The following is a 12,718-nucleotide window of genomic DNA, read 5'->3' on the forward strand; positions in this document are numbered from 1 at the left end:
TTCCAACTGTTAGGTGTTAACAGCTGTGGTAAGTTCTTCAATGGGGCTACTATGTTTCCCAGTAACAAGTTTCTTTAAATGTGTGAACAGTTGGAAATCAGAAGTGTGTGACATCTGGAGAAAAGGGTGGTATTTCAACATTCATACTTGAAATACCTTTTCTTACCACCACAGTATCTTTGGGGCAAGTGCATTGTCTTGATGAAACACAATTTTCTAAATTTACAACTGAGAACTAATCTCAATTTTTCCCATTCAGTTCATTCAGAAGACGTAGGGTATTTGTTTAACCCTTTGCAAGGCAGTCAGTAGGAAAAACTCCTTTCTCCTGCCAGAAAACACTGACCATAATCTTTCCACTATGTGAAAGGAACCACTGCCTTTAATTGCTGTTTCTTTTCTTACTCCAAGTGGTCACTCGTGTCTTGTGCACAGTAATAAACTGCGGCACAATACCATATTATTTATAAAATGGCACAAATATTGCTGACAAGGAGAACACAGCAAATGCAATAACCCAAGTTCTCAGAAACTTTACTCACTGGGTGAGGAGTCTAAATAAGTGGACACGAGTTTCGGCTTATCCCTTCATATTTGACCGTTTCTAAGCAAATGAGGGTCAAAGTTTGAGATACTTCATGAACTTTAAGCGAATAAGTAGTTCAGTTGCAGTGGGAGTACTGCTAACATCGTAGCTTTACAATACTGCTTGCCATATTTCAAAGCCAATTATTATATTTATTTTAGTTTTTCAGTTATCTACCCATGTATGTGCAGGATTACTAAACAATTTTTTTTTCAATGTATATTGAAGTAATGTTGTCCTTATTCGTCTACTAATTGTATATCTGGTAAAAAAAGAATAAACTGGAAAATTATTTGAAACTGCTTTTGGTCAATTCCTGCAATGTAACTTGTTCATAATCAACAGCAAATGCCAATTTTCAGTAAAGTGATCCATTATGTGTGGCCTCCCATGAAATTATTGCTAACACATAAAGTCTTCAGCAATGTTAATGACATTTCTTTCCAAAGTGAGATTCACACAGGGCAATGCAACTGTGGCAAACCTGCCTTCGCGCACTGCTCAATGTGTTTGCAGTTTCTACAATCGATATAATCCAAGGCAATGCACCAAGTCTTCCTGAAGAATAAACATAAAGTATAACAATTAACATAAGAATTGATATAAATATGAAATATAATAAGAATACGAGAATTTAAAAATACTGTAACTTGTGAAAATACCATACACACACATACTGAATATAATACATTTAGGACACTTACTGTGAAGCCAGTTTTAATTCTACAACCAACACAATACCCTTGTATAAGATAAACAAAAACAATGACAGAGTTTCGAAAATGGTGTGCAGAAGTAAGAGGCCACAACCACTGCAACACCATTTTAACTGACATTATCACGTGCTAATATTAATCTAAATTACATCAAAAACATCATCATTTTCTCAGAAATTATTGGGAATCTATGAATAAGCCAAGACACTTGTTCGCTTATTTTGGCTCCTCTTCCATTTTGTGAAGTTTCTGTAAAATTAGGTTTATGGCATGTGGCATATTGTCCTCATGAGAAATACAATCGTGCTTTGCTTTTGGACAACATTCAACAAATGTGCCATCCATATTAAACAAAGCTTCCTCAAGTAAAATGTACTCTTCCTTTCCTATTCATCCACATATTAAGATTGCAGACTCGTGCACTGACTGGAAACAGGGTTTAAATGTTCAGAAATCTAAAACTGTGAACTACACAAAAACAAACTTCCCTTTGATTACAATAGCGAGGAGTCACAAATAGAATTAACCAACTCATAATAAGACTAAAATAATGTATGTAAAATACACAATACAAATTCACACAAGTAAAAATTCACACAAGTAAAAATTCACACAAGTAAAAATTCACACAAGTAAAAATTCACACAAGTAAAAATTCACACAAGTAAAAATTCACACAAGTAAAAATTTAATGGAATGATCATATAAGCTCAATTGTAGGTAAAACACATGAAAGACTTTGGTTCATTGGTAGGACACTGGGAAAACGCAACAGGTTTACAAAGGGGACTTCCGGCACAACACTCATGCAACATGCTAAATATGACTAATAGAGGATACTGAACAAAATACAGAATGGAATGCAAAGAAAAGCAGTGTCTGACTGTCATAAAAGCATTGCAGAACTGTTGATAAACTTGAAACGGCACACACTAAGATGGATATCAACTATCCCTAAAAACCATATTCCAAAGTTTCAAGAACCGATATCAAGTAAGGAATAAGCTACAGCAACCTATGCCTCACTCCCTGCGGAAGTGCACAGAGAGTCATGTAAGTGGTCAATCTTTCCATATTTCATATGTAAATGAAACAGGAAGGAACCCATGCTTAGTATCCTCTGAAACACACTTCAAAGGGTTTTGCAGAGTATGGACGCATATAGCTACACCCATCTCATACAACTGTAATTGGGGGTTATGCACAACCAAAGATACCCTTTCTTGATGTTTTCCTTTGTGTTTGCATGTTTGAGGTTTCATTCATGTGGATCATCTTTAAAAGAAGTACTCCTCTGTTCACTCTTTTATGCTGTCCATACAGTCGTTTTCTTTAACCGACTAATTCAGAAACCCCCGAACTGATTCTATGATTTCATTGTTAAATTGTATTACTTTCTTTACAATGTCTTCACCATACATTATTTTAGTCTCATTGTAATACATTTACACTTCTACTTGCAGACTTGCTCCACCAAGTTCCTCCATTTGTTGATAAGGTTTATGTACCCTGAAGACAACAGCACATTGTCATCAGCGAAATAAAACTGAGTTACGTATGTTTAATTGACAGAGGTATGTTCTTAAAAAATTTCCTCTGTGGGAGCTGAAAATTTGGGTGGGGTCCTTCCTAAAGACCTCAAACTGAAGTTGTATAATTAACGACTATGTATTCCTAAGTGTAGTACCACAGGTTGAATCAATGTGTTGTTTCTCAATGGCTGTCACAAATGATTTTATTGAAATATCAAAATATCTGAACACCCAGAAATTGTGGTAATACATACTCCTCCATTCTGTATTGCATTCACAACTTCCAAATGGTTTGTTCTGTCAGATTTGCTGCTAGAGCTGTCCCTTTGTGTGATTTAAGTACAATGTTTTTTCTTTATTGTTGGTGATAATCTTGGTGATCACAATGTATATTGCAGAGAGGTGCCTGGTAAGTCTGTACCTTCTCAGCAAAGTATAATTATGAACATTTTGACTACCACATACACAGTGATGGATGTTTCACTGGCGGACTGGGAGTGTCACATGGCTTTGGGCTCTTATGTGGCTGCCAGCAGATGCACAGTGACAGGCAAGAGGTTGTGGTGCAGTCATCAGCTGTGACTTGGCAGTCAATGTGTTACGACATTGTTCTAGTTTTGAAACACCCTTGTCTTCGGCAGACATTCTGTAAATTGCAATTTCTGCAAGTTTCTTTTGTATTACTTTGACTACTACTTTACCTATTTCGGCTGAAATATTATCTCTAGGAATCTTCTTTCTTCACAACTCAAATGCCTCTGTGTGCTTCACTTGGCATTACTTACAGAATTTCATTATTTCTATTATTAACTATCTGTATTATTATTTCTTGAACTACATCAACATTAAACAAAATCGTCAGATGTTGATGCCATTTTCTTCCTGTTGTTGTTGTTGTTGTTGTTGTGCTATTTTATGTGATGAAATTTGGTATCTTCCCAGCACATGCTTCTGCTGTGCTTTCTTCATACTTTTACTGCTGTCAATTCTCTCTTGCCATGTTTCCATTATATAGTATTCTCTCAAACACGTTTGTGATTTAGCTTTACTTGGTTAAGCACATTCTATCTTATTCCAATTATTGTTTGCTTGAAATATTCACTTACTCTTTAGCAGCTGTCTTGTTGCACTATTGACTTATCTATATTTATACATTCTTCGTTTCCAGAGATGCTGAACGTACTGCTTAATCTGATGTGATAGTCTCATAATTCTTAATGATTTCCATGGAATATTGTTTGCTTATTTTTTTAAACTAGTCTCAGTGCTCTGTCTGAGACTTTTTCAACATTCAATTATAGATACAACAGGTTAAAGAAAGCAAAGTTTCTTTCTTAAATGAGAACATGTGCTTTACCTTCTATGACTAACCTGAGAACACACTCAACAAACTGTCTGTCGATTTTATACAAGTGCATGAAATTACCACTGTAGTGCTCAGATTTTATCAGCAAATGTTGCATTGTTAACTGAGAGCACTGAATGTTTTCACCAAATTGTAGGCTACATTAAAAGTTCTTTTAGCCACTACCATTAACTATTTTTGCTTTTTAGAACTAGGCAATAATAAGTAACTGCATACTAAACAACGTCAAAATAGCTATTTTTTAAAACACACACACACACACACACACACACACACACACACACACACACACACACACACACACACACACAGAGAGAGAGAGAGAGAGAGAGAGAGAGAGAGAGAGAGAGAGAGAGAGATATTTTTACTGACCTGGCACTGGTGAGTACCGTTTGTTCCTGTATGAGTTGCTCGGATGTGCGCTGCTAAAAATGATTTATGAGTAAACGTCCGAGAACAAAACGTGCATGGAAATGTCGTTGGTTGTGGGACAGGCTGTTCTGGTCGGCTCTGCACAGCTGGCCCACAAAAAGGCGGATTGATCCTTGGGGCAGGAGGTCCTGCTGGTGGGACAGTACCAAGAAGCTGCTGGCGAATTGTATGATAGTCAACAGTAACACCATGCATCTTACGCATGTGTTTGTATACTGATGAGGCGTATCCCAACAGAAGTCCACACACTGAACATGAATACGGTTTATTTGTCGAATGTGTTACTAAGTGCTGCTCAAGCATTGAGAAACTGTTGAACCACTTATTGCAAAGGCGGCACAATACAGCATTGCCACGAGATGAATCTGTCTCTGACATAGGTGTCGATGACTGCTGTGAAACTGACAACTGCGCTGGCACTGGTGTGGGTGCCGATGTTGCATGAGCTGGAGGTGCCGGTGGTACTGGTGGTGGTTGTGCACTGGAGGTATGCACTGAAGCTGCACCTGCTCGGTAGTGTGTCTTACGGTGACTCATCATTGCCGCTAATGAGGCAAATGATCTGCAAATTAATAACAAAATTTATGAATATCATTTCTCTACACTTAAAAATCAATGTGAAGCTTTGATATTTACGAGGGTTTTTCAACAAAGAAACTAATTTTCAATCATGTTGAAAAGGCCGTTGCACTGCCACCTACTGGCTGCCTTGTGTACTATCAAGTATCCTCGTCTGTCACCAGGTGCCAATGTCAACCATTCTCTGGCAGTAGCGTCTTGAATGTGGTTGTAGCTCGATCTGCCTCTAAATTTTAGAACGGTAGAGAGTCGAGACCAATGTTATGCATTACAGTTTTGCATTCTGCTGAAGAAGACTAGTTGAGAAATGCTTGAAGATCTTGATAGAGCTTAGGGTGAGTATACAATGTCTCACGCAGCATGTTTTCGATGGCACAAAGCTTTCAAAGACTAAAGAGGGAGTTGTCAGTAGAGAGGGGAGGAGGAAGCGAACACGTCTATCCTTACTGACATTACAATGAACACTGCCACAGGAGTCATGCGCAAGGACTTTCGTGTCATTGTTAGACAACTCACAAAAATGGTGGAGAGTGATTACATCATTTGCAAGGATCATTTGAACAGGTCACAAGTGTATGCTTGCTGGATTCACAGACTAGTGATTCCTGCTCAAATACATAACAGAGTTGACATTTGCACATGTGTGCAAGATGAAGGAGATGATAAGTAGAAAATAAGCACTGCTGGTGAACCTTGGGTCTAGTGTCAAGGCCATGAAATGAAGAGACAGAGTACACAGTGGATTAAAAAAGCACACGTTCAGAAATCAGACAATAAGGCTGTTGAGTTCCATAACTCACTTTGCCACTCCAAGTGCCATCTACTGTTGTCATGCAAACTGGACATGTCAGGCTGTCCAGTATAATCTGCTCCATTGGGAAATGTTGTAGTTTTGGGTGTGCATAACAGGACCTTTGTGGCCTTTGTACTTGCAGGTACTGGTGAGTGATGGCTCACGTCGGGTGTGCAGGCAAGTGGACACATTACAGCAATCAGACGTATGTTGCGACCAAGCAAGGGCCACAGTTCACAGGCACCTTAGAAAGCATTACTGCAGCACCTTGTAAAGTATTACTGAACAACAACCTTGTTTACTTCGTAAAGTGCAAAGACTATCTGGAGAGTAACACACGTTTTGGCCTATCGTAGTCATAGCTACAGTTGCCAGCCTGGTGCCGTAATGTTCTTATTCTCATACACAGCCAGCAATGGTACCATGTTGTCTGAATCTCTGCTACTTTTCTTTCTGTGATGTGTTAAAATGTTCACTGCTACAGAAAATTGGGCCATGTGTGATGGGTGTTCTGTGATTAGATTTATGTTGGCAACAAACGGCAAACCAATTGAAATTTATCGTGACCTCTGTAACATGTACAGAAAAGGAATAATGAGTGGTAGCTGAATAAGGCAATGATGCACTGATGCACTGATTAGAAAAAAAATGCCACACCAATGTTCACTGCAGTGGTAAGCCTAGCCTTGCGATTGATGAACTGATGATGAAAATCGATGACAAAATTCAGGAAAATCAGCGTTTCACGATTACAGAACTCCCGCACCATTTCCCCAGAATTCCGTGGAATTTGCTGAATGAAACTGTGGAGAAGAAGCTTGGTTATCACAAATTTTCTGCTAGGTGTGTTCCACAAATCCTAACTGAGCACAAAAAAAACAGACTGGGTGCAGCACTGACCTTCCTCAAAGATTGCAAGAAAAATGGAAAAAAGCTATCAATCCTGTTGTGACTGGATAAGAGACTTGGGTGAAGCACATGAACTATGAAACAAAAAGGCACTCCGTGGAATGGGGACAACAGAGGACACAACAAATTCTCCAAAGAAACCAAGGAAGTGTTTGCAAATGGTTTCGGCAAGACTGATCCTGGCTACTGCGCTTTGAGACTCTCACGGGAGAGATTTTCAATGATGTCCTTTTATCTTAAAATGCTAGTACCTTATGATGACTCTTATGCAGTGGGGCAGAAATATTTTTTTATGTGTATCCTAAATGTTAGTTATCTCATTTTTGTATGCTCCAGTATTGTGCCTAGTGATACTGTTTTCCTTGTTTGGAATTTACATGCTCATTTTGCTGCTTGTTAAATTTATGTATATTTTGTAAAATGAGAAGACTCATTTTGGAGTGGGAGTATGCTGAGTGCCATAACTCACTTTGCCACTCCAAGTGCCATCTAGTGGTGTCTTGCAAACTCGACAAGTCAGTTTTCGAATATAATCTGCTCCCTGTTGTTGAACAATCTAACTGAGTGTGCATAACGGGACCTTGCGGGACCTTTGTTCATGCGGGTACTGAGAGCAGATGTGCAGGTAGCATGATGACACTGCAGTGAGTAGACATATGTTTCGAAAAGCCAAGGGCCTCAGATCACAGGCACCTTTTAAAGTGTTACAGAATATCATGTTGTGTACCTTGTTAAGTATTGACAAACAGCACACTGTAATGTAATACACAATAAAGTGTTTTTATACAACAAGTTGTGGTCTGTCTAACCACTGCCAGTGAAGATAAGGAGAGGGCAATGAATTCCCTCGCACTAAATACTCAAAACTTAAATGTACCAGTGCAGGGCCAGAGGCCTACAAATGAACTGTGAACAAAAGCTCTAGCGATCTCACTTTTTGATTATCGTGGCATAGTGTACACACATCAAGTTCCCACTTGTCAGTCAGTAGTCAGTCAGTAAGTCTAGACTATTACAAGAATGTCCTTCAACAACTCGTGAAAGATCATATCCAAATGACATTGTGGGAACTTCACACAAAGTTGGAACTTCACTGCAAAAACACACTGCCTCTTGTTGCAGCAGCTTATGACAATTTAGCCAAGAAGGGCACTTGTACAGTTCTCCTTGCATAGCTCTGATCTTGCCCCATGAGATGTTTTTCTTTGCACTCTACTGCAAAATATGATCACAAAGGATGTCAACTTGACTCAAGAAAGGGGGACAATGAAGGCTTTGATTATCGAGAAATGTATTTAAGAATGTCCTGCAAAAGTGGATCAGAAGATGGGACACAAGCATCGCTCTTAATGGTGACTGTATTGAAGGGTAAAAATACCAATTTTGGTTATTTGGTAACAAATTTTTTTCAGTATAGGTCTCAGTCTTTGTTGAATGACTTACATACAAATAGCAACTGTCAGACAAGAGATGATGTTATATGCCAGATTACACTGGGAAGTATTACATTTCTTAAGAGACAAGGTAACACTGAGCAATTTTGTCATAGTCTCTGCTGAAAAACCCTCGTATAAATGGCAACTGTCACACAAGATACGATGATATGTGCCAGTTTATAGTGTAAAGGATTGTATTTCTTCAAAGGCATAGTAACAATAAAAAATTATTCTTATTCAGGAGAATATATCAACATAAAGGATTGTGTTAACAAATAAATAAATAAATAAATAAATAAAGTAAGGAAAAGGATACATGCAACATTTACAAAGTTAATCCACAGATCCTTGCAGTAGGCTTAACAATATTATGAAACCTAGTCTACTGCTTAAACTTTCTTCAAATGATTTTGCCACAATGCATATTATGCAAACAGTCACCCTACAAAAATCCTTTTTATGAGATGAAGTAATTTACAGTTTAACAATTAATAATTATTGTTAATTCTAATGTTTTATTATTTTTTAATTCTAATGTGTTATTCTTTTCATGATGAAGTTACAGAAAAAAAATTGTGTGTTGGTACACTAACTCAGTACAAATGAAAACATTAAGTAACTGGACACTTAAGAGAAAAATAAAAGAATAAAAATAGCTTGCAATTCACTTGGGGAATTTAATGCTGTGCTAAGAAGAAAATTTACAATGAAACTTAAATGGAAAGTTTGTAATTAGAATATACTGCCCTATGTAAGTGAAACATAGACATTAAATTAGCAAGCAATCCATAAAATTGAGGTTTGTGATTGTCATCATCACACTCCCTCTCTCATAGTCAGCAGTTGGTGACCCACCACACAATCCTCTTAAGAGTCTGTCCCCATTTTTCCCTGTCTTCTGCATCTCAGAGTAGCTGGCCCCACGTTTGATATGTCTTCTCCTTTACCTGCTCTATCCATCATCTCTATGCGTCTCCCCCCAATCTTCTCCCTTTGACTCAGCCTTGATCATCTATTCTAAATTGTCCTCTTGTTGTTGAATTATGTGACCAAAGAACTGCAGGATTCACTGGAAACAGAGTTCTTTCTTGAAGTACTGACTTGTTGGTCCATTTGTCCACCCATATTCTCAGCAACCTCCTACATGTCCACATCTCAAAAGCATTAATTCTTTTGTGGTTCCCTTCAGTTGTCCATGGAAGCACCACAAAAGGAAAACTTGAAACATTATAGATTTCAGCACTCCCAATTTAGTATGCCTGGTTAGGGCTCAGTCTTTCGAAATCACTGCCACCTTCGATGCATCCGCCCTACCCAGAAAAATTCCCTGTGTAGAGCCACTCTCTTTCTGAATCAATGAGCCCCGGTATGCAAAGTGATAAACTTCTTCACATTCTGATCGTACATCAGTAGCTGGAGCAAATATCAATCACCCAAAGCAGTCTGTCAATTATCATTATCTTGGTTTTCTTCTTACTAACTAACAATCAAAGTTTCTCACTTTCTCTGTTAACTCTATCCAGTAGTGCCTTGATTTCTGCTTGTGATTCTGTGCACAGTGTGGTGTTATCAGCAAATTTCAAATTACTGATTCTTCGTCTTCCAATTCAGATCCCACCAGTCCAGCCACGAAGACTTTTTCTGATAACATATTCTCCCTGTTAACAAATAACAAGCAATAGAATGCACCCCTTTCTAATTCCTTTACGTGGTTCAGAATGACTTGAAACAGTTTCACCTAGTCTGATTATTGCCTTACTATCAGAGTAGAGATTTCTGATAAGGGTAGCAAGATGATCGGGAATGCACACTTCTGCTAGTAGGTTCCACAGTTCTTCCATCGAACACAGTCAAAAGCCTTGCCATAGTCCAAGATATGAAGAACTAATCGGGTATTTAATTCCCTACATTTTTCAATGAGCTGTCCAACACTGAAAGTCTGATCTCGTGTTCCTTTATTATGCACAAAACCAGCTTGCTCTGGTGGTATTTCTTTACCTAAGTAGGTTGTCAGGCATTCTTGGACGACATTTAAAAGAATCTTGCTGGCATGTGAAATTAATGAAATGGTTCTGTAGTTTTCCTTCCTTATGAAATGGGATCATTACTGACATGACCCAGTCTTCTATCCATATTCCATCATTCCATATGATGTTACGTATTTCATGTATGATTTCCAAACCAAAATCTCCCAGTGCCTCGAACAATTTGGCAGTAGTAAAGTCTGGTACAAGTGCTTTATTATTTTTCCAATTTAGCTATAGCTATTTGGACTACTACTTTTAAAATATTAGGTTCCTTCTCTGCTGGATATTTGCATTACAAGTTTTGTTTTTATCCATGGGCAACGTGTTGCAGTATGTTCTTTACCAATCAGCAGCTAGTTGTGTGCTGGTTAGAGGCATGTCATCTCTGTCTTCTGTAACCCATGTTCTTGGTTTGAAGGAACTTGTTTGTTTCTTTATTTCACTGAACATGCACCTGGTCTTATTGCAATCCCAGACTTTCTCAATTCTCTCACATTTCATTCACGTAATTATTTTTGTCCCTTCTGCAGCTTCTCTGTATTAATGCTGTTAAATTGCGGTACTGCTGAGTTCCCTGTAATCCTCTCATCAGTTCTTTCCTGTCCTCAACGATTTGTATGATTTCCTTAGTAAGCTAGTTATATTTATTTTTCAGCTCTTTGCTATCCTCGACTACTTCCTCAGCTGTTTTAACTAATGTCTCCTTCAACAAATTCCATTCCTCTGCAGATAAAGTGTTATCTGACTAATCACTAGAAAAAGCTTCATGGACTCGATTCCTAAAAAAGTCAATTTCAGCCTTCTTCTCTAATCTCCTTGCTTTTGGAGGTGTCCCTTTACATTTTGACAGTTTCATTCTCAGTTCGAGCCATAGCAGTTGATGGTCAGAACCACTGTTGGCACCCGGAAGAATCTTAATGTTTTTAACTGACGATTTCCATCTTAATGCTAATCAATGACTAGTCTATCTGATTACGGTATATTCCCCTGTTGAGGTCCAGGTGTGAAGTCTTCATGGATGGTGTTGGAAGCAGTTACTGGTTATCACAAACTTACTTTCCTGACAGACCTGAAACAGTCGATTTCCACAATCCACGTGACCGCTACGGTCGCAGGTTCGAATCCTGCCTCATTCATGGATGTGTGTGATGTCCTTAGGTTGGTTAGGTTTAAGTAGTTCTAAGTTCTAGGGGACTGATGACCTCAGAAGTTAAGTCCCATAGTGCCCAGAGACATTTTTCTTTTATTTCCATGATCATTTCTTTACCTAAACCATGACCACCAAGTGCTTCATTTGACGAATCCCATTTCCCTACCTTACCATTAAAATCTTGCACTATGGTGACTTCATTTTTCAGTGCTGACTGTAGACAGTGGGAAATATACTTATCAAATTCTCCTGACTTTATCAACATCATTTCTATTTTGTGCTTATATCTGTACTACATTTACCTTGCAAAGTCTAGCATTGAATTTCACTAGTATTATTGGGTCACTAACAGGCTTTTACTCAATCACTGCCACTGCAGCATTCCATCCCTGTGTGTACTAACATGGTAACACCACAGACAGAGTTATCTGACCCAACAGAAAAATATACTGTATTGCCATTGGCTCTTTTAAAGTGCCCAGGGTCTTTCAGGTCCGGAGATCCGACTGGGAGACTGTCTATGTCTCTGGACTGTAACAGTGGACAATCCATGATGGGTTTTCTTGGAAACAAAACACTGGTTTGGTTTCCCCTTGTCTTCCCTTGTCAGCTGGAGATATAGAGGAATATATAAATGACTAGGAAGAAGTTTTTAATATAAATGGTAAGGTCATGGTTCATCTTTGATAAGGAGGTAGGACAAACCAAGGGCTCACATATGCAGGGTTGCTAAACCCGTGAAATTTGCGACTCTGCGTACATGAGCTCTTGGTTTGTACCAGAAACTGTGCAAAAGAGGCATGTTGGATACTACACGAAAGAAACAGATAAATGGATAAGAGAAAAGACATGAGTTGATTATGTGATAGTGACAGTTATGGTAAGCTGTCAAAGCTGAAGGTTGGTTTGAACATCCCCTTGCTTTACTAGAAATGGTTTTTTTCGAAGTGGTACGCCCTCACATTCTCCCGACCTTTTTGTTGTCCACATTTCGCTAATATTGGGGGGGGGGGGGGGGGGGGGAGGGGGAGAGAGAGAGAGAGAGAGAGAGAGAAAGAAATGGTTCCTATTAATTTTTGGACCATTTTCTTTTCTACCTTTTTTGCTTAAGTAGTTGGTACTACTACTAACACTAATAATAATAATAATAATAATAAGAAGAAGAAGAAGAAGAAGAAGAATACTGCTGTGA

The 12,718-nt window shown here is 38.4% G+C and overlaps 1 protein-coding gene across 4 annotated transcripts in view; it reads right to left on the reverse strand.

Moving 5' to 3' along the window:
• The window catches only part of LOC126336544 (zinc finger protein 184-like), a 167,985-nt gene that overhangs the window by 68,764 nt on the left and 86,503 nt on the right, over positions 1–12,718 (reverse strand). For all 4 annotated transcript variants that reach the window (XM_050000367.1, XM_050000377.1, XM_050000386.1 and 1 more), the window contains one exon: positions 4,573–5,194. In XM_050000367.1, the coding sequence (XP_049856324.1) occupies positions 4,573–5,194 (622 nt within the window). The remainder of the gene's footprint in view (positions 1–4,572; positions 5,195–12,718) is intronic.

This window comes from Schistocerca gregaria, chromosome 1, assembly GCF_023897955.1.
Source record: "Schistocerca gregaria isolate iqSchGreg1 chromosome 1, iqSchGreg1.2, whole genome shotgun sequence".
In the NCBI taxonomy this organism is placed as follows: domain Eukaryota; kingdom Metazoa; phylum Arthropoda; class Insecta; order Orthoptera; family Acrididae; genus Schistocerca; species Schistocerca gregaria.